Source organism: Electrona antarctica (assembly GCF_951216825.1).
Source record: "Electrona antarctica genome assembly, chromosome: 1".
Classification (NCBI taxonomy): domain Eukaryota; kingdom Metazoa; phylum Chordata; class Actinopteri; order Myctophiformes; family Myctophidae; genus Electrona; species Electrona antarctica.
Genome location: NC_136806.1, coordinates 53,331,522 through 53,354,251, shown reverse-complemented (window position 1 = coordinate 53,354,251; position 22,730 = coordinate 53,331,522). Strand labels below are relative to the sequence as shown.

The 22,730-nt window shown below is 43.8% G+C and overlaps 1 protein-coding gene across 1 annotated transcript in view; it reads left to right on the top strand.

The window, feature by feature from the left end:
* Positions 1 to 22,730, top strand: part of myot (myotilin) — a 70,148-nt gene that overhangs the window by 3,607 nt on the left and 43,811 nt on the right. The window contains exons 2-5 of the mRNA XM_079497389.1: positions 18,719 to 18,789; positions 19,692 to 19,857; positions 22,344 to 22,406; positions 22,699 to 22,729. Of these exons, the coding sequence (XP_079353515.1) occupies positions 18,782 to 18,789; positions 19,692 to 19,857; positions 22,344 to 22,406; positions 22,699 to 22,729 (268 nt within the window). The 5' untranslated portion in view covers positions 18,719 to 18,781. The remainder of the gene's footprint in view (positions 1 to 18,718; positions 18,790 to 19,691; positions 19,858 to 22,343; positions 22,407 to 22,698; position 22,730) is intronic.

Below are 22,730 nucleotides of genomic sequence, written 5' to 3'. Positions count from 1 at the left end.
CGTCATTGGAAAAGAGAGCTGGCTCTCAATTGGCCTTACCGAATAAATTAAAGGTGAAAGAAAATAATAAATAGAAAATGTCACGTCCTACCGGGGTCCTAGAGGGGGTTCTCCATTGGGTCCCAATCTCCATTGGGTCCCAACCAAATGGACCCTTGTGTGTCAGTAACTAAAGTGTGTAAGAATGTATACCGTACCGGAAGGCTCGCCTTTAATCGGTGTAGACGGGGACAAAAAAAGATGAAGTTTACTTAGTATTGGGTGTGATGAATATGGGTGAGTCTTAACCAGCCACGCATGTGCCCGTCTGACTGTTGTTACGTCGGAACAACAATAGTGGGGTTGCAGAGGTGCCCCCGACTCCCTGCTTCATCTGTCCCTTGATCAGCTAGGGGGTCCTTCGCCTGAAAAACGTTGAAGACCGCTGACTTCAATGACCCCCGCTAAGTTCTAACCTGAGGATTTCAACACAGTCCACATCACATAGTGGCCTCAAAGCTGTCATCCTAAACGCGTCTGCAACAGAGACTGTATTGCTGGCCGTTTGTGGAGTTTTTTTTAAGTTGTCACTCACTCATATACGTACGTGTACAAGCAGCGACATGTTTGGTTCCACAAGAAACAACAAAGATGAATAATGACATGATGAATATGTCGTCTCTGTCGGTTGGAAACCTCATTATGTCCAAAACTGTTCAAAAAACTGAAAAAGAAAATCAAAAATGACAAAAAAGATCGATTGGATGCTTGTGTGACGCCGCAGTATGACCAAGTAGGGCGTTCATTTAGGAACAAAACACTGGAAACTAGAAAAAGTGCCCTTCTGGGCACAGGTCTCCACCAGGAGGATAGGAGTGTGTGTGTGATGTTTGGCAAAATGTTTAGGAGTAATATAAACATGCAGAGCCAGATTACTCATAGCATCTCTGAGGATAGAATTCTGGATGAGCAGGACATGTGCAGCATTTTGTACAAAACGGGCTACTCCTGAAAACTTTGGAAGGCAATCTTAGCTAATCAGTGTATAATCTGAGAAATCCAACAGGCTCGTCTTGATCACATGACTACAGAGATCATGTGTACCGATTTGCGTGAGATTTGGATGAAATCTGTGCGACTAACATAAACAATGTGTTTGCAGAACTCGGCCTCATGGTGGCGCTATAACCGGCAGATGTGGAGGGATGCAGGGAAAATGTTTTTCCATGACCTCTAGGGAGTGTGCATACATAAGTTGTATACAGATCGATGCAGTTATAGGTAAAAACAGGAATTGGCCTTTTATAGCGCCACCGTGAGGCTGATTTAGGAAAAAAAATAGTGGCATGTCGTCCAATGTGTGTGTATAATTTCATGGAAATTGGACACTGTTTGTGATTTGTGGCATTTTGTTCGAAACGGACCAATCATGTGAGTTTGGAAGCCAATCTTAGCCAATCAGGATGGAAGATGGGAAATTGTGCAGATCCGTGTTGATCACATGACTATGGAGATAGTGTATACCGAATTGTGTGATGTATGGATAAAATGTGTACGAGTTATCTACAGAAATATGTTTTGCCTAAATCGGCCTCATGGTGGCACTATAACAGGCCGTTGAGGAATATTTGGGGCAGAGGTTTGTCGTTGGCATCCAGGGAGTGTGTGTGCACAGTTTGGCATGGATCGGGCCAGCGGTGCCGGAGATTAGCTGATAGCGGACGGACGGAAGGACGGACGGAAGGACGGACACACGGACGGAGTGCAAAACATACTCTCTCCCCATGCCTTCGGCCTGGTGGAGACAGAGTGCAAAACATACTCTCTCCCCATGCCTTCGGCCTGGTGGAGACAGAGTGCAAAACATACTCTCTCCCCATGCCTTCGGCCTGGTGGAGACAATTACACTTTCATCCAGTACAGCACTGTGTGACGGCAGTGCTGATTTCGTCGACTAAAACTAAGACGAAAAATGTTCGTCGACTACCTTTTTTCACTGATGAAAACTAAAGTGAGCTTGTAGATCGGCTATTTTCGGCAAATGTAAAAAAAAAACAGCCATTACGACACCATCAATAAGGCCCGCCAAAATACATTTTAGTCGACTAAAATCTTATGATATTTAGTCGACTAAAACTAATCTAACACTAAAACATTGCAGGTGACTAAAATGTGACTAAAACGAAATGTTTCATTCAAAAGAAATTTGCTGCCAAAAAAAACAACACTGGCTGTGATGGCGGTTTTCACTTTGAGAGAGGGGAGTTATGGCTGTGCAACAACGTGGCTTCAGTGAGCAATCTCAACCATTCAAAGAAGCCGTTTTCAGGGAAAGGATGAATGTAGGATTGGTCCAATGTATGTGACAAATGTCTGGAGGAGGGAAATGGCCTCAGTTATAACGGAGCCTGCATGGGATTCTGAACACACGCAGTTATTTGAAACCCAGCCAAGAGAAAGTATTTTTGATGTCCACCTTGAAGGAGGGGTTATTTAGGGCTAGGGGTTCTCAACGTTTTTCTTTGGGCTGGGGGACCCCCGGAAATGCTTTGCTGGCCAAGTCTCGCGACCCCCCGTTTTGTCTAGTTTTAGTCAATTAAATATCGTAAGATCTTTTTTCGACTACAATGTATTTTGGTAGGCCTTGCTGAAAAATGCTGAAAATACAACGCATGCTGAAAATACAACGCGTCGCAAGCTTGTAGATCTGCTATTTTCAGAGCAAAACACCAGAGTGCAACCAAACTGGATCTCTTTTCCACTAGTCCCTCCCTGACATTTTATTCTAGTTTTTATTATTTTGACCAAATTGTCAATATATTTTGTCTTCGTTTTAGTCATCGTAGCTTAGTTTTTATTTAGTTTTCGTCAGTAAAAAAAAGGTAGTCGGCAATATTTTTCGGCAATTTTTTTTGGTCAAAATCAACACTGCATATACTGTATCAGACTGATATATACTGATTTATTGACAATTTGGTCAAAATAATAATAACTAGAATAAAATGTCAGGGAGGGACTAGTGGAGAAGAGATCCAGTTTAGTTGCACTCGGGTGTTGTGCTCTGAAAATAGCAGATCTACAAGCTTGCGACGTGTTGTATTTTCAGCATGCGTTGCATTTTCAGCATTTTCAGCATGTGTAAAATCTGCCATTTACAACGCCATCAAGGCCTGCCAAAATACATTGTAGTCGAAAAAAGATATTTAATCGACTAAAACTAGACTAAAACGTAACAATTTCAGATGACTGAAATACGACAAATGCAACAAAAGACGTCCGGGCACCTATAGGCTGCTGAGCCAGCCTGACGGCGTGCTGCAGGTTCGACTCCCGATCCCGACAGCCTTTGCCGCGTGTCACTCCCCATCTCTCTTCCCTATGGCCCTATGACTAAAACTAAATTAAAATTTGCTGTGAAAATCAACAATGTTACAGTAGATAGACTGTCCTGGCTGTGACCCAAAAAGCCCAGTTTGATCTAAAATCTCTGACAAACCGCACTGGACCGATCTGCGCCAAAGACACAGTCCATGTAGAAAGAAAAAAAAGTCCAAGTCAAATTAAGGGCGAGACCGAGAAGGGCGAGTAAACGGAAAATGTGGACTTGAGACAAGTCAATAACTCGAGTACTACAACACTAGTACAAGTATGACGCTAGTATGTCATAGAGACTTTATTCAACCCTTTTCAACCCTTGATGCTGAGTGCCAAGCACTTGACTAAGTTTGATCTGGGGCACTGGGTACCGTTTTTGAGTGGTGCAACCACTCCTATAGACAGCTGTGTGTGTGGCTGTGTCCCTGGCTGTGTCCCATGGGTCTGTCCCTGTGTCCCTGGCTGTGTCCCTGGGTCTGTCCCTGTGTCCCTGGCTGTGTCCGAGCACGGAAATAGCATTATAGCGTTTGTTCACCACCAAGTGTCACTGTTGCACAGCCTAACACACAGACACAGACACACAGGCCAGGGAGGAGGGCTTGTACAGTACAGTACAGTACAGTACAGTACAGTACAGTACAGTACAGTACAGTACAGTACAGTACAGTACAGTACAGTACAGTACAGTACAGTACAGTACCACTCACTTCAGACGGGTCTGATTTTATAGTCTGTTTTGGTATGACCTGATTGGGTCTCTTTTACCTGCACAAGACCACTGAGCTGGTCCACTACTTCACCCCTACACACAGAGGCCAGGGAGGAGGGCTTGTACAGTACAGTACAGTACAGTACAGTACAGTACAGTACAGTACAGTACAGTACAGTACAGTACAGTACAGTACAGTACAGTACAGTACCACTCACTTCAGACACTGGTCTCACTTACTTCCTGGACTACTGTACATGTTGTCTCAGCAAGACAGCCCTCCCCCTATCCACAAGGAGGAGCAGTGCATCAAAGCATTATGGGAAATGTAGTCCAGGAAGGAATGTGAGTCCAGTGTCCATGACATATATAATGGACACTTTGAAATACTAAAATATCTAAAAACACACAATTACCCACATAAAAACCCCAGGAAAGTGTTTGTCTCCCAAACATGATTAAAATAAGGTCTGGTTGCAAAAGGGGTGAAGTGTCCCTTTAAGATTCAGCTCACTAGCTGTGAAACATAGCACATGCTATTATTACATGCTGTTCGGTTTGTTGACTTGCAGCTTCATTAAATTATGCAACAGCTTAGTGACCTGCCTCACAGACACACCTCTCTCTCTCTCTCTCTCTCTCTCTCTCTTCTCCCCCCCCCCCCCAAATCTAACCATCACTGCTCTGCCAATGCGGAAATTTAAGTTCATGTCATTTTCTCAGCCATGAGAGAAGATCATTTTTGTAACCACTTAAAAAGGAGTAGTTTACAAAAACAATGTCTTAAGTTATTTTCTATCAATTACACACCCCATGAAGCCTTGAATTCATGGAGATAATTTTTTCCCCTTCTTCTAACCAATAGGAGACTCAGTCTCAGTAGGAGATTTCATGAGGTGTCTAATATGGAAAATAAGGCATTTATGGGTGAACTAGTCCTTTAAGCCCTATAGCCTACTATGTCGTACATGTACAACGGCACAAATGAGTGATAGTGGTTCAAAGCTATAGCTCTGTAAATCTAGAGAACATACTGTTATTGTTGTCATTAGCATAAACATTTAATGATGAATAAACTAACAACAAAGCTTGTGAATGACCTAATTTGTGTTTTAAGCATCATGTTACACTTTAGCTATTGAAAAATAGCAGATCTACAAGCTCATAGCGCGGCACCGAGTGCTGCCCTACAAGCTTATAGGTCTGCTATTTTGGAAAATCATGAAACTCTTTGAATATATATTCCTTCAGAGCGAACGTTTTTAACTCAAATCTTTGCTTCTGGGGAAGGAACATATTTTCAGATGGGGGTCGGCGGCCATAATGACATATATTTTTGGGGTCCTTGACACGAAAATGTTTGAGAACGACTGAAACTGTCAGGATTTAGAAGACATTTGTAGAATCGTCCTCAGGTCTTAAACCCTCATGTAACTTGGCATATATTTTCAAATGGGGGTCTGCGGGATAATGAGTGTCAATTTGGGGGTCCTTGACATGAAATAGTTCGGGAACCATTGCTTTAGGGCATATCTAGGGTTGTCTACAGACAGTGCTGCGTGATGTGCTGCAAACTGCAAAGCCCTTCATACATTACACTGTTGAGGCAGCTCTGTCTCTGCCTGCTTTCTCTCATGGTGTGTGTGTGTGTGCGTGCGTGTGTGTGTGTGTGTGTGTACTACAGTAGTGGTTCTCAAACTTTCCATGTCAAGGACCCCCAAATCAACATGCATTAGCCCGCGGACCCCCATTTGAAAAGATATGCCAGGGACCCCCCATAAGAGAAGATTTTTATGGCTCTAGCAATGCATGATTCTCAACCATTTTAATGTCAATGACCCCCCAGTTTGACATGCATTATGCTACGGACCCCTATTAAATGGCATGTCTATCTCTGGGACCCCAAATTGTATTGCAATGTGGTTCCATTTGTATACACTCTCTGAGTTACAGACCGATAAGGGTCCATCTGGTTCCTAACTATCATTTAGTTGGGGACCCCCTGGAACTCCCTCAAGGACCCCTGGGGGTCCCCGGAACCCACTTTGAGAACCACAGTATACTCACTTAGACCTGAGCCCAGGACCGGCATAGCATGCTGCTATAAATAGGAGACTCTAATTAAACCGTCAGCCTTCCCTGACCCACAAGCCATGCATGCAGCCGGCTCCTTCCGCCTTAATTGTTCTGTGGCCCATGACCCGAAAATGGGTCACAGGCTGCCCTGAGTTTGGGGAAACACTGCATTAATTGCCATGTACTCCAACACAAGCGGCCAGTGAGGCACTCCAACGTTGAAGCACTGGGCCCTAGTGGTAAGAGGAGGGACTACAGGCGGACCCGTGGATTCATGACCGGGAAACCCCGTGCAGCTGGGCTTTAACATTGAGCGCTCGGTTGCACTTCCGCATTTGACCACCACAATTTGGTGGTCAAATGCGGAAGTAGACGTTCTGAGACGGTCCTTCCGGGTGCTTCAAAACGCCACTGAGCAACTTCCACTGACATGAATAGCGGGGGGGGGGGGGGGGGGCAGAGCTTCGCGCCAGATCAGTCTCTATCCTTTTAATACTCTATGCTCCAACAATGGCTGCCACGGTGCCGCCATAGAGACAAAGAGGCAATGTACTGTACAGGTATATGACAAAGCTGTTGTTCTCATAACAATAGATATAAAAGTGAAGCAAGGAAAGCATGCACACACACACACACACACACACACACACACACACACACACACACACACACACACACACACACACACACACACACACACACACACACACACACACACACACACACACACACACACACACACACACACACACACACAAAACAAGAAATGATCACATAGTGATATTTGTCAGGTGAAAGAAGCGCTGGTTTCTTTATTTAGTAATGTAACGCTCCTCTCAACCGGCCGGTCTCAATCATAACATTACGTTACATAACATTGGGTGTCTCTAAAGATTTATGTTACCTGCTTCCTGGTCATGTGACCCGAGTAACCAATACATGACAGCATGTGGCAGCCATCAGTATGACACCAAGGAAGTAAGAAATACAGAATTGGGAAATGAATGCAAAGGCATTTCAATATCATCTGTTTCCATCTGCCTCTGCGTCTTCCTCGCTCACTCCAGCCGCCTGCATGTCCTCTCTCACCACATCCATGAACCTGTCTCCTTTGGCCTTCCTCCTATTGCTTGCATGGCAAGCTCCATATGCTTCAGCACCCTTCTCCAAGCAGCACCCGTTTCGGATGTTATCACCCGATAATCAAGAGAATGTTCGTGATCACTGATCAGCACCTTAGAAATACCCCCAGTATGTGATAATCAACATACTGGGAAATCGGGAACTGAAACTATGGGAGCGTTTGCTTTGTGTCAATGACGGAGGCGAGCCGTGTCTGGTGGCCTTGAGCCACGTGAGGCACTAGCCGAGCGAGTCGCCGCGCCGAGCGTTGCGAAGGCACGACATCCCGATAGGCAGAGAATAGTAAATATTAGTAGCCCCTAGTTTCCATGCCCCGACAATAGAGTTGGAAATGACACGTTCAGCAGGGGGAGTCCTTGACCAGGCTATGTCTGCACTAGCCGCAATTTGCAACTCTAGATTTGTTTACAATGGGATGAATCTAGAGTTGCAATACCCTCCATTGACTCCCCACTCATCCAATTTGGTTTATGATCTGCTTGTCTTAAACAATGTTAAACTCGCCAACATTGCAGCTGTAGTCCAAGCTTGAATTATCCTCTTTCAATCTGCCAAGCTTGTTTTTCATAAAAATCCCCCGTAGACATGTTATGAGCTACTTTCTGTCAAGAAATTCTGTGCAGGTGATTCTTTTTCTAAGTGCTGGAGTTTGGAAGCACTCGTCATAAGTCACTGAACGGCCCAGGCGTACCACCTGTTTCGAATTTGCACATAATGCAGGAGGCAGCAGTGCGACCCGTTAACAAAAACGAGTGCTTCCAAACTGCAACACTTAGAAAAAGAATCACCTGCTGAAGATGTCTTGACAGAAAGTAGCTCATAACATGTCTAAGGGGGATTTTTATGAAAAACAAGCTCGGCAGATTGAAAGAGGATAATATTCAAGCTTGGACTACAGCTGCAATGTTTGTGAGTTTAACGTTGTTTAAGACAAGCAGATCACAAACCAAATTGGATGAGTGGGGAGTCAATGGAGGGTATTGCAACTCTAGATTTATCCCATTATAAAAAAATCTAGAGTTGCAAATTGCGGCTATGTCTGCACCACCACACATGCGTGCAGTCCGGGTGAACACAGCCAAACACCACAATGTCTAGTATGCCAGTATGGCCATATTAGCCACATTCCAATGTCCAGGTTGATTTCCTATATTTAATACAGTGATAACAGACGAATCCGCTGCGTCTCCAAATGTATTGTTTTGTTTATATTTAATGTCTGATTCTTCAATTAGGGGAAGTTCTCGAAAAGCCTTTTGGCTTTTAACTCCTGCACAATATTAATATGTATGAATTTCTTTTTCCTGTTTTTAACCTTTTTTATGTGCGAATAAATAAAACCTAAAAACCTAAACCTACCTTCGTCGATCTGCACATGTCCAAACCACCTGAACCTCACCTCTCTTGCTTCATCCCCAAGCCTTCCGACCGCTGGGCTGACCGTTTAATGGAGTCATTTCTGATCATGTCCCTCCTTGACTAGTCACTCCTACTGGGAATCATAGCATCCACATCCAGCTCGATCTGCCTCCACCGTTTCTAAGCCGTACAGCATGGGTGGTCTCATTATACCATCTTATACGTCTTCTGTTACCTGCCTATAGGTTGAATACATGTGGAGAAATTGCTGCGTTTTCTTGTATACGTTTGTCACAACTGGGAGTGGGAATATAGGCACAAACAAAGTCAGTCAAAACGACGAAAAGTCAAATATGGAGGTGAGCTTGCATGAAACTTAAGGTTTTAATTTGAGCCATGCTGCTATCTGCTTTTTTCATGTACAGCACAGAGTGTATACATTAATGGAGAGACAGCATGGCAGCGTATTTTCTAGTAGTAAAAGCGCAATTTTCAGTTTTGTATTTTTGAGTGGTGCAACCACTCCAAGGAACAGCAATGTCCGTGACGTTCAACTATGTGTGTGACTATGTTTGTTTGTGTGTGACGTTAATGAGCACCAGTACCAATGAGTACCAAAAGTAGCGCTGTTGTGCCAGAAACAGAGAGAGAGAGATAGTGCTGCACTGTTGCCTGCTAATGAGAGAGAGAGGGGGGGGGGGGGGGGGGGGGGCTGGGGATTTGCACCACTCAGTTCACACGGGTGTGATTTTAGTTAGTGATGAAGGTTTACTAGTACATTTGATTGTGATGCTGCAATGTTAATACTGTACACAGCTTTATTTACACATTAATTTGGCAATATAAATGCATGTATTCCCACGCCAATAAAGCCCCACTGAATTGGGGAGAGAGAGAGAGAGAGAGAGAGAGATTTATCTCAGGTCATGCCACAGGCCTCTCTCTCTGCTCTCCTCAGTAGGCGACTAGGCGGTGAGGTTTAATTTAGCCTGGAGCTCAGTGCTGGCTCTCGGGTTTCTGTGAAGCCAAGTCTCCTCGTGTCACTCACTCACACTCACTCACTCACGCACGCACGCACGCACGCACGCACGCACGCACGCACGCACTCACGCACACACACACACGCACGCATGGGACTGGACCGTAGGATGCAGACCAGCACTGACCGACCTGCAGCCCTTTCAGTGTTTTCATGTCAAGGACCCCCAAAATGATATGCATTTGGCTGCGAACCCCTGTCTCAAACGATTTTGTGCCCCAGGGACCCCTCAGAATAAGTGGATATTTGTATTGAAAGTGTTTGTGTGGTGCACTATGAACACGAACGCATATCTGCTATATTTGCCAACATATACAATATGTTGATAAATATTGTTGACATTATTGTTGACAATAGACAATAGATTGTTGACAATATAGTGATGAAATTATTGTGACCCTATATTATCAAATTTAGCTGGGGACCCCCTAGGTACCGCCTCAAGGACCCCTGGGGTTCCATGCCCCCCACTTTGAGAAACAATGGCCTAAATGTTATCACTGATCCCATTGGTGGAAATATGACTTTAATTGAAGGCATAGTATGTATTTTGTAGTGGTGCAACCACTCCTATAGACAGCTATGTGTGTGGCTGTGTCCCTAGCCTCGGAAACCCAGACATTTTTATTTCCAGGGAGAAAAAAAAGTCTGGGGCCGAGTCCACTTCAATTCGGCATAGAGTAGTGCAAACGTCGATCACTCTCTGCTGATTTCTGATCGTCTGCACCTTTGTTAAATTGAGGCACACACGCACACACGTACACACACACACTCCTCTCTCTCTCTGTCGCTCTAATTAATTAGTCTCATGTTGCGCAGCTGCGTCTAGAATGCCATAGAAAGCATAGGTTGACCCCAGTCTACTGTGTCCCTGGCTGTGTCCAAGCACGGAAATAGCGTTTGTTCACCACCAAGTGTCACTGTTGCACAGCCTAACACACAGACACAGACACACACAGGCCAGGGAGGTGGGCTAGTACAGTACAGTACAGTACAGTACAGTACAGTACAGTACAGTACAGTACAGTACAGTACAGTACAGTACAGTACAGTACAGTACAGTACAGCGTCAGACGGGTCTGATTTTCATTTTTCCCTGTGTTTACTTAACAAAATAATACATATTTCAACAATCATGTCTCTCTATGTACCCAGCATGCAGTGGTGGTGTTTACTACAGTTTTCACTGTGTTTTGTTCACACCTCACTCACGGCTGTCTTCTGCCCTCCGCCCCCCATGCAACAAGGTTGTGTCATCAAACCATGTGACTCCCATTGGAAATGCATTGAGGCGGCCATGACACACAGAACACACAGGACACAAGTGTGTCTTGCGTGTGTCTTATTAGGTGTGAATGAGGCCCTAGGTAGACTTCCATCTGAAAACAGACATAGTTTTGTTAGGTAGACTTCCATCTGAAAACAGACATATTACTGTTGACGTGTTGAGGAACTGATGGTGATAATCATAGATATTAAATACTGAACTCCTGTACAACTCGTACTGTACTACTATTACTGTAGTGTACTGTGTACTCCTGCACTCGTGCTGTATTGTACTGTACTCTACTGTACTGTTCTGTACTGTACTCGACTCGTACTGTACGACACATACTGTACTCGTACTGTACTGTACTCCTACTGTACTCATACTGAAATTGTACTGTAGTCATACTGTATTTTACTTGTAATGTACTCATACTGTACAATGCATACTGTACTCGTACTGTACTGTACTGCACGAGTACTGTACACATACTGTACTGTATGAGTATGTACTGGTGCTGTACAGTACTGTACGATTATGTGCTCATACTGTACTCAGTGTGAAGCTCAACAGCAACACTTAGACCCCCTTTCCACCGGTTGGTTCCCAATGGGAACCGGTTCAGTTCTTTTTGTTTTTTAGTCCATGAGCCAGAGCTCCAAAATTGGTGGGCAAACTAGACCTATATTAAATTGTTTATAGGATCAATACAAGTAAATTAATACATGATAACCCTTCCACAGTAGTAGCTTTTTCATATTTTCGATTATTTTGCATATTTTCCTACATAATGCCTCATTTGCATATTTAAAAATGTAAAATTTGTAATACAATAAATCATTGTCTTCGTGTAAGTACTCAATTGGGGAAGTTTCATGGTGATAACAATCTAATATAGGTATGGTTTTGCCCACTCAATTCATAATTAACAGTCCAATTTTGGAGCTCTGGCTCATGGACTAAAAACCAAAAAGAACTGAACCGGTTCATTTGGGAACCAACCGGTGGAAAAGGGGCCCAGACAGACAGACAGACAGACACTTGTGCTGAAAGACATTGGTGTTACACTAAACTAAAAACTCAGCTTCCCATCATGCACCTGTGCACAGTGTGAAGCTCAACTTCAAACTTTTTTGGCTTCAGTATACCCCTTTCTCTTGATGCAAGTACCCCCTTTACCTGAGTCAACCCGACTACATGTTGCTTAGAAATAAATAGCATATTGTTGCTGTTTTGTTTTGTCTTGTTTCGTAAATGAATGCCCTACTTTGCCACACTACAAACTACAGTGTCAGACAAAAGTAGCAAAAATGGCAGGTCTACAAGCTCAAAACGGAACACGTTTTGAGCTTGTTGAACTTGTAGATCTGCTATTTTTGCTACTTTTGAATTTGAATCCTGAAAAGTAGCCGTTGTTGGATGAGGTAATCCACCCAATGCTATGATAACGATAAATGAACGATAACTCAACCTTTGGAACAATATATTGAAGAACATTACAAATAAGATAAGATAAATAGGCTGCCTATATACGGAACTCGTTCCTGCAGCAACGCAGGCGTGCCATTAATGACAGTATGAGCTCTCATGTAAGTCAAAGTCGTACGATTTGTCACACACGTTACCGCAGTGAAATTTGTTCTCCGCATTTGACCCATCTCTTGGAGCAGTGAGACGCAGCCAAGGAGCGGTGATCTGCATCCGTGCCGCGCTCGGGAATAATTTGATTAATTGATTTGATATAACATTGCTTCATTCAGCAAATTATATTGGAAGCCTTGTCTGATGAGTCAGGAGCAGAAAAATGTATTAATGATTGTCCCTGTATGGTTGGAGTGTTGCACTGCTTGACGGCTATAGTCTACCTTAGCTCTGGTCCAGTGCTTACAGCGAGTCTCTCTCACTGACGCCCTGCTGGAGTCCCATCCACTGCTCACTAGCAGCTTTTCCCACTGCGTGCGAGAGTTTACAATTCCCCGAAAATAAACAAAACGACGTAACTACTCACCAACACAAAGCCTGCTAGACCTTGGTAAAAGTCTATTCTCGAAGCTGGGAAGTGTCTCAGGTCCCCAGCTTCTCTCTAAAATGCACTTTGTGCCATTTTAATAAAGCAATGTACCGGACAGTCATTTCTTCTACTACGGCATTTCCGGGTTTTGCCTGTGCAGGTTTTGTCTGGTTGGATTCATTTTATTTAATGACTAAAATAGTGCATTTTAGAGAGAAGCTGGGGATCTGAGACGCTTCCCAGCTTCGACAATAGACTTTTACTAAGGTCTAGCAGGCTTTGTGTCGGTGAGTAGTTACGTTGTTTTGTTTCTTTTCGGGGAATTGTAAACCCTCGCACGCAGTGGGAAAAGCTGCTAGTGAGCAGTGGATGGGACTCCAGCAGGGCGTCAGTGAGAGAGACTCGCTGTAAGCACTGGACCAGAGCTACGGCTACCTGTCCCACACACCAAATGTGCCTGATGGTCTGCAGAGAAAAGTTATCGATGCATTGTTCACTGTGCATTTACAACCAGTACTCATACTGGAATAAATACTCTGCATTACAACCAGTGGTGGAATACATACTTTACTTACTGAAATATCATGTAGGGCTGAAGTGGTTAATAGGTTTTGTAATAATAATCAAAATCTACAAAATAACTAGTAACTAAAGCTTTCAAATACATGTCGCGGAGTAAAAGTACAAGCTTTTCCTCTGAGATGTAGTGGAGTTGAAGTAAAAGTACTGGAAATTGGAAATACTCCATCCACCGCGGATTACAACATCGCTGTGCTAACAACAATCATTTGGAAATTGTGTTTTTTTCTCTTCATCTGTCAGGAAGCATGTGGGTGGTCTGGTCTGACACGTGGCTACAGGTTTAACTTCACTTGTTTGCTCTATTTGTAATTGTAAAAGACTACACTGTGGTTTAAGTCAGTGGTTCCCAAAGTGGGGTCCGGGGACCCCCAGGGGTCCTTGAGAGAGTTCCAGGGGGTCCCCAGCTAAAAAGCTAAGATAATTAGGAACCAAATGGACCCTTATGGGTCTGTAACTCAAGAGTGTACAAATGAAACCATTTGTAAACTCTCAGAGTTAAATTAACATTGATTTTACAATATGAATTGGGTTCCCAGAGATAGAAATGCCAATTACATGGGGGGCCGCAGCCTAATTCAGGTCAACACTGTTAGAGCCGTAAAAATGTTCTTTTTTGAGGGTCCTTTGCATATATTTTCTAATTGGGGTCCGCGGGCTAATGAGTGTCAATTTGGGGGTCCTTGGCATGAAACAGTTTGGGGTAAGTCTTCTTCTTATCGTGTCCACAAGACAGTCAGTTACAACACTTGGCTAGATGTGGTTCAGCCACAGCTGAACACATTGCTGTCCTTTCTCATTAAACTCTGCCAAGTCCGATGCTGTGCAGGGATGTTCCAGCAGGGGGCATATGAGGAGATGCTGCATGGTCTGTGGCTCAGTTCCACAGTCACACACAATGGCCCTCATTTATCAATCGAGTGTAAAATCTGCCCCAAATTCGAGTGTAGGATTCGTAGTACACCCACGTCGGGTCGGCATTTACAAAGTGATCGCAGACAGCTGTTTCTTCCTTAATTTCGTTCGGACGTTTATAAATGTGACGGCTGAAATCTATCTGGCACGCCCTATGAAATCAAGCCTCGCCCTCGTTTTTGCGACATGAACAACTGCAATACGACCTGGAAACCATGGATACAGGAAAAACGTACTGCCCGCCTCACCCCCCTCTCTCATACACACACACACACACACACACACACACAACTTGCAAGCCCAACTAACTGGTGTGTTGTATCTTAAATAAATAAAGAACGAACACCTGCATGAATTAAATAATTCCCTCTCACCTGTTTCCCTCTCACCTCGCTTGCCTTTCTGTCATGTCCACGCACGCACGCACGCACCTCAAGGCTACATGACACATCGCATCGCCATGAATGGAATACGTTTGTAGGCCTATAATAATTTTACCCATTCGTGCGCAGTGCACGGCGAAGGCGATCAGTGAGACTGCGCACTGCTGTGATAAGTCCTGTGGGTGAGTCAGTGATGCCTGCATGAGAGATAGGCTACCATGTCGTCAAGCCTAGGCAGTCATAATCAACGTTTATGGAGTGATTTGATCATTGATGAACGAATCATAAACATATGGATGAAGGTTTGCATGTGTGCCGGTATGTGCTGGCCTGGGCTGGCGACGCACGCCTCCCGACCCCCGAAAATGATCTCGCTTTTATCTGAACTGTCAAAGCGCTTATTTAAATGGTGAATGATTAAGCCCCTTACGCCTATAGCCTGCTACAATTGCAAATAGGCAAGCTGTATGATTGTCATTGTCACTTGGAAATAAAGGCGTGCAGTCCATGTGCCTTTTTTTAAAATAATATCACAGTGATTCTATAGGCATCTGATGTCACGCTCATGCCGCATGCGATGCGCTCCCAAATCATCTCACAAGTGCGCTCGCATAACAAGGCCAGTAAAGCACTGTTTGATTAAGCACAAACTAATACATTGTAAACATGTTATATTGTTTTTAATTGCGCGATTTTAATTACTTGTAAAGTTGGAAATCTCTCTTTTTCTTTTTCTTTTTACATGTATATACATACAGTTTTATATTAACATTTTAGGAGTGAAAACATATGTTTAGATGCCTGTGACAGCGTGTCAGCAGTTCAGACAATGCTGCTCCGCTGTTCTACGACAGAAAAACAGGTGAGGACAAAGCGTACGACAGCTCCCGACCAGACGTGAGTTTTGTCCTGGCTCAAGTTCAAAATCAAACGTTGGCGCAAATGGTAAATGCCGAAAATTGCGGTAATTTCGGCGTACACCCATATTTTGGCGTACGCACGGTTGATAAATGAGGGCCAATGTCCTCGTCATTTGAAAATCCCCATTTTGCGAGAGTGGCTTTTGCTCGCCCAACACCAGATCTTAATCTATTCAAGCATTTCCACACTGCGTAGGTTGAGTCTGCTCCAGGGGGTAGTTCATCACTAGCCTTTAACTCCATCGTTGTGGCTGGTGCACGGGGGGTTGCCAGTTCTTTCTTCCCACTGAGTGACTCTCTCACTACTTATGCTCGGTGTTCCGAGCAGCGGACGCTATTCAGGAAACTTTTCCTGGATTTAAGGCGGCTTTTGGCTGGCACATGGCCGAAGAGAGGGTGTCTTTCGTCGATGGACTGTTGTTGCCGCTCTTTTCTGCTTGCTGCATTCCGTCGTATCTCTGGTGGGGCTATGCCTGCCAGGATGTACAAACGGTCTGTGGGTGTAGGTTTCAGACAGCCAGTGATAAGGCGGCAGCTAGCATTAAGGGCGGGGTCCACCTTCTTGGCATGGGCAGATCGCTCCCACACTGGGCAGGCATACTCGGCGGCTGAGTAGCAGAGCGCTAGTGCCGTTGACTTAAGAGTCTGTGGGTTAGAACCCCAGGTTGTGCCAGTGAGTTTGCGGATTATGTTGTTCCTCGCACTCACTTTACACTTGGTCTTCTCTGTATGGGTCTTAAAAGAGAGACATCTATCCAGGGTTACCCCAAGGTAGACTCACAGTGTTCAAGGGGGGTTCCTGACCAGCTGACCTTCAGTTGGCGCTTGGCTTCACTGGTGTAAGTGATGTTGTATATATGCACACTGCAGAGGGCTGCCCTCTGCTGGTGCTGTTCCCCAACAACATGGGGGAACAAATATCCCCCAAAACCATGTAACTTCGTACGTGAACACTGAACTAGACTAAATCCCAGCGTTTAGGTTACACCTATTTAGGTTACACTTATTTGTAACACTTTTTAAACGTGTCACAGTGTTTAGATTATAAACAGAAGAACATGTTTAATCGCCAGTAACACTTTTCTAAACACATAAACGTGTTTAGTTTGTACAATCAAAGTCAGTCATATAGGTGTTTAGAATTCAAACACTAGGTGTTCTCGTGAGTGTACTCGTGTTTTACTGTATTTTATGACCATTAATAAACATTTGGCAGCGTGCACATGGCACGCACGCACAACAGGGGGATCTCCTGTTTTTATAAATAGCCTGTTGCTGTTGTCCAGCGACAGGTGGGCTGAGCAGCAGTAAAACTATACTGACTGGGCAGAATGTTGATGCTTTCTCATTGTTTTCCCCTCCTACATTTAGAGTAGCACTTATTTATTTTATTTCTTTGCCCTTTTCTCCCCCAATTTAGTCGTTATTATGCCAATTGATATTCCTCCCCACACACATTTCTGTGTTTGTCACCTACTCACTAGCCATGGTTCACATGATGCTCGTCTGTCACGATGTGGCGGAACCTCAACCTGTTTTGCACACTCTCTCCATTTATAACATTAACGTCTACATAAACGTTCAGATTTCAAATAAAGTGCTCACCCCTGGGCCACGGATGTTACAATATGTCTCAAAAGGGTATGATGTATTCGAGTGCAGTACACCTCCCAAATGATAGGGTTGCATCGTTGAAAGCATGTGGCGAAAAAACTAAGAAAATGGCCACCGATGATACAGTGCTTCTTATACCCACCCGAGCAGAATTGTAACATGACTGTACATGATAATGACAGCCATGTGTAACCGAGTGCGGTAAAGGATTTACTCTTAATTTTAAAGACTCTTAAAGACTACGCCACCTTGAAATATCAAGGACATAAATGAATACCAGTAATTGTAAATTGGGTTCGACAAATGTTGCTATGCAAGGAGAAAAGAATTGCACTACTATTATCATGTGAAAATTGGAAGTGAACAAACAAATAGAAAACGAGCAGACATAATTGGACTATGAAACTGAAGCTGATAAATGCACTGTAGTGTTCACTCTCCTGAATGGACGTGATGGTATCCCAACCTGAACATCTGTTTTCTGTTTTTGAGTCGTGCAACCACTCCAAGGAACAGCAATGTCCAACGTTCAACTATGTGTGTGACTATGTGTTCAACTATGTGTGTGACTATGTTTGTGTGTGACGTTAATGAGCACCAGTACCAATGAGTACCAAAAGTGGCACTGTTGTGCCAGAAACAGAGAGAGAGAGATAGTGCTGCCGCTGTTGCCTGCTAATGAGAGAGAGAGAGAGAGTGGGGGTGGGTGGGGGGGGGGGGGGGGGGAAGAGCTGCAGAGATGATAGGATAGGAGACCCCTCTTACTGAACAAACACTATATACAGTATATATAGCAATGACTACTATCAGAATAAAGAGCTTACACTCCCTTTAATGCCTGGATAATGTTTTCTGAAATACCTATGTTTCTGTATCAGTGGTGCTCAATATTTCATGTCAAGGACCCCAAATGATATGTAATCGACCACCGACCCCCATCTGAAAATATGTTGTTCCAGTGCCCCCCCCCGGAAGCAAAGATTAAGAGTTAAAAATGTTCGCTCTGAAAGAATATATATATTCAAAGATTTGCGCTACATTTTCACGATTTTTCAAAAATAGCAGACCTACAAGCTAGTGCCGCGCTATGAGCTTGTAGATCTGCTATTTTTCAATAGCTATAACATAATGCTTAAACACCAAAAGGGGTTCCCGTCTAAAATGGGTTAATGCCTGGATAATGTTACCGTTTTAATAATCATATCCATTGTGTCTAATAGTAAGTAGAAAATAAATACAAAACCTCACTCAAAACAATTGGCTTGAGTGGGGGACAGGTTCAAAAGCAACTGTACTAATCCAAAATGTCGATTGTCTGACTGTCTATTCCTGTCTTTCTTTCTTTTTAGGGACACACCACCTTTCATTCCCCTGCTGGGCACGGCGACACTGCCCCCTGGAATGCCTGAAACATGGCACAGTAAGTCTGTTTCTAGCGAAAATGTAACTAATTCAGTAGCGGTAACAATAGTGTTTTCTCTCAGTCAGTTGATTCTTCGGGATGACATGTAGTGCGATCTAAAATCCCCCTATGGGGATTACAATGCAAATAAAAAGTACATGAACCTGTGGATTTGCGCCCTCTACCGATATTGACGTCAGACTTCGGTGCTCTATGTCTGTGAAGTTATAGGGTTAGGCAGGGTTTAAGCATTATAACCACACCCACCTGGGCGAAAACACTAAAGAAAGAGCAAGTCCTGTACCAGGATGGCCGAGTGGTTAAGGCGTTGGACTTAAGATCCAATGGGCATATGTCTGCGTGGGTTCAAACCCCACTCCTGGTAGAGCTGTCTGGGTGTGGCTGTAATTGCATAGCTAACTGGGTTAAAGAGCCAGTCTGGTAATCAGAAGTTCACCTGTTTGCCTCCTAGCCTGCCAGTCAGGGTTGACAAGCTTTGCAAAATAAACAATTTTGGCTATATATATATAATAGGTCTACGAAAACAAGGCTCCCAAGGGATCCCATGCAGTTAAAATTAGTTAATATAGCTATAGGCCTACAATCTTTGACAAAAATGAAAATAACTATGTACGCCAGTATACATTGAGAACCACTGGTTTAAACAACATTAGGAAGGCAGTCCAAAAAAGCACCTGCACTTTAGGAACAACTTTAAATCATAAATATGTGTGTGTGTGTGTGTGCGTGCGTGCGTGCGTGCGGTACTGTTAGACGGATGTTAGGTTTGCTCATGATTCTTGATGACTATATTATTTTCTTATGAATTTGAATGTATTACCTTGGGTTGTTCTTGCTTGCGGTACGTCGCTCTAGATTAAGAGCATCTGCTAAATGCCTACATTGTGAATTGTTCGCAGCCTCCAGAGCACTCAGAAGAAGACCAGCACCATGTCGCTGACCATCTCTTCGTCCAGGGAGATCTCCTCAGCCGCTGCCTCCTCCTCCTCCTGCTCCTCTTCCTCCTCCTTCATCGCACAGAGACACTCCAGCCTGGTGCAGCCGCTCTGCATCAGCCCACAGAGGGTAGAGCACTGTTTACAATTTATACAATTATAGTTCTCTTTCCCATTATACATATACACACAGCGTTGTGTCATCAGGGGCGTCAATAGCTGGGGGGTGGAGCTGGGGTAAAGTTCAGAGTTCTCCCAACCGGAATAAACAGTGGCGCGTTGGGTTTTCAAACACAGATACTTTAAAATACTACTAATTTAAAAGTAGGCCTCATGGCTTGCTAGATCACAGGCACAGATCCTTGTTGCCACTCGACAAGGAACGCTACTTTATCAAATGAAACAAGCTAGAGTCCGATAGAGGGTATACACGTGATCACGTGATCATCACGCGTATACCCTCGTATACATCCAAAAAGAAAAGTCCTATTTGATTGCATTAAATGACTTTAAACAACCTTAAATTCAAAATTGTCACTCACTTTGCCACTTGATTTGCCACTCGATCTTCCATTCACTTCATGCATGCGCATACTCTCTATTGGAATGTTTTCCGTGACTGCTGGACATGACACAACACAACACAATGGCCTGATATGTTCGCATGGTAAGAGACACTTTTCTATGATCACTGAAACTTATCATAATATCTATTTTAAAAAGCCATTAATTCATCAATGATGTTTATAGAACACGTTTTAGTGAATTCCAAGTAGGCTACCGACACCATTCGTTTGGAAGTGGGGTATTATTATGCAAAAGTACAGAAATATAGTTTAAAGCATGGCTTGGCAATGAACTAAAGCAGTGTGTAAATCCTGCATGATATTAAATAGTGAACGACCGCACTTGAAAAATGATAATGGCTACATGCCAAGTTCCAACTGTCTCTAAACTACTTAGAATTCACTACAATGTGTTCTATAAACATTATTGATGACTTAATGGCCATGGTTAATGTTGGTTTTTGATATTACGTTACGTTTAATTGATCATATCTATAGAGTGTCTCTACCAGGCGATTAAACACTGCACCGCGGTAACACAATGTTTTGTAACATGGAGGGAGAGGGATATGGAGAGGCAGATCTCCGATTTCGGTTGGTGCTTGCTTGTGCAACTTGACGCATGAAATAAAGTATAAAGAGATAAGGATAATCAGATCTGACTCTGACTATAAACCACTTGAACCCCAGGTCCCCAGCATAAACCAAAAATCTACAAACTCACTCACAACGTGTCGCAATGTGCTGTGAGCTCATGGTAGCCCTGGCCTGAAGTGTTTTACGCACAATCTCCATTTACAATCCTTACAAATGTTCAGATTACAAATATAAAGGGCTCACCCCAGGGCCATGGATGTTACCATTCTGCTAGGGCGGGTATAATACCGGTATCTTCTGTATTGTTTAATTAAAAGCAAAGTTTAATCAGTTTTTGGCCATGTGCTTTCAACTATGCGCCCCTATCGGTTGGTGCATGCGGATACATTATAACTGTGATAAAATGGCCACCGATCGGATTAAAACGCTTTTTATTGGACGGGAAGATACGGGTACTTCTACCCACCCGAGGAGGATTGTAACATGCGTGGCTCATGGGGCGAGCACTTTATATTTGAAATCTGAACATGTATGTATGTAGACGTTAACGTTGTAAATGGGAAAATGCGTAAAACTGGTTGTTTCGCCATGACAAACCAGCGCCATGTGAACCATGGCTAAATCGTCTCGTATATTCCAGATGTCCTTCTGATGGATCATCCAACAAATCGCTCTGAAAGTGATCCAAAGGATCGTACGCTATTATAACTCTATGGGGAAGAGACGAAATTGACCTATGTAGTTTAGTCATCATGGCTTAGTTTATTTTTTCTCGTTTATCAGTGAAAAAAAAGTAGTTTTTGTCATAGTTTTAGTTGACAAAATCAAGGGGTAGCTAAAGACCAGTGTTCATTCTGACAGCATAATTTGATGTAGTCATATCTTTAGTCATCTGAGATGTTCTGCTTTTTGTCTATAGTCAAAGGGGTAGAGTGCCTGGATGGTAACCGTAAGGTTGCCAGTTCGAACCCGGGCTCCCGCATAGTTACTGTCGAAGTGTCCTTGAGCAAGACACTGAACCCCTAATTGCTCCCGATGTGCTAGTTGGTGCCTTGCATGGTTTCCGCTGCCATCGGTGTATGTATGTGTGTGTGAATGGGTGAATGTAATGCACAATCTCTGTAAAGTGCCTTGGATAAAAGGCGCTATATAAATGCACCATTTACCATTTACCATTTAAATGCCATATAATATCAATGACCTACGTACGGTATGATCCCCAAATAGCAAAGTGGTTTTAAGTTAAATTTGTGTTGACTAAATCAGTACATCTACAGTTGATTTAGTCCGTTTTGTATTTTAGCGGGCAATGACGATGTCGTCATGCCTGAATAATGCTGATCTAAAAGCTCACAGCACGTCGCAGACCACATGGTGAGCTTGTAGATCTACAAGCCTGTAGATTTTGCCCATTATTCAGTTTGAACAGAATTGAATGTTGTGTCCTTCCCAGACCCAAAGCCCACAGTACAACCAGCAATACTCAGGGAATGGAGTCGCCCCTACCTTTGTCAAGGTACGTAACCTCTGTCTGTCTGTCTGTCTGTCTGTCTGTCTGTCTGTCACACACACACACACACACACACACACACACACACCACACACACCACACACACCACACACACCACACACACCACACACACCACACACACACACACACACACACACACACACACACACACACACACACACACACACACACACACAGGGGTCTGTGGCCTAATGCAATACAAAACTGGGGATCCTTGAAATGAAATGGTTTGAGAACCCACTGCTGTGTGCGTGCGTGCGTGCGTGCGTGCGTGCAGTGTCTCCATGACGTGTCCACAGTGAACGGACA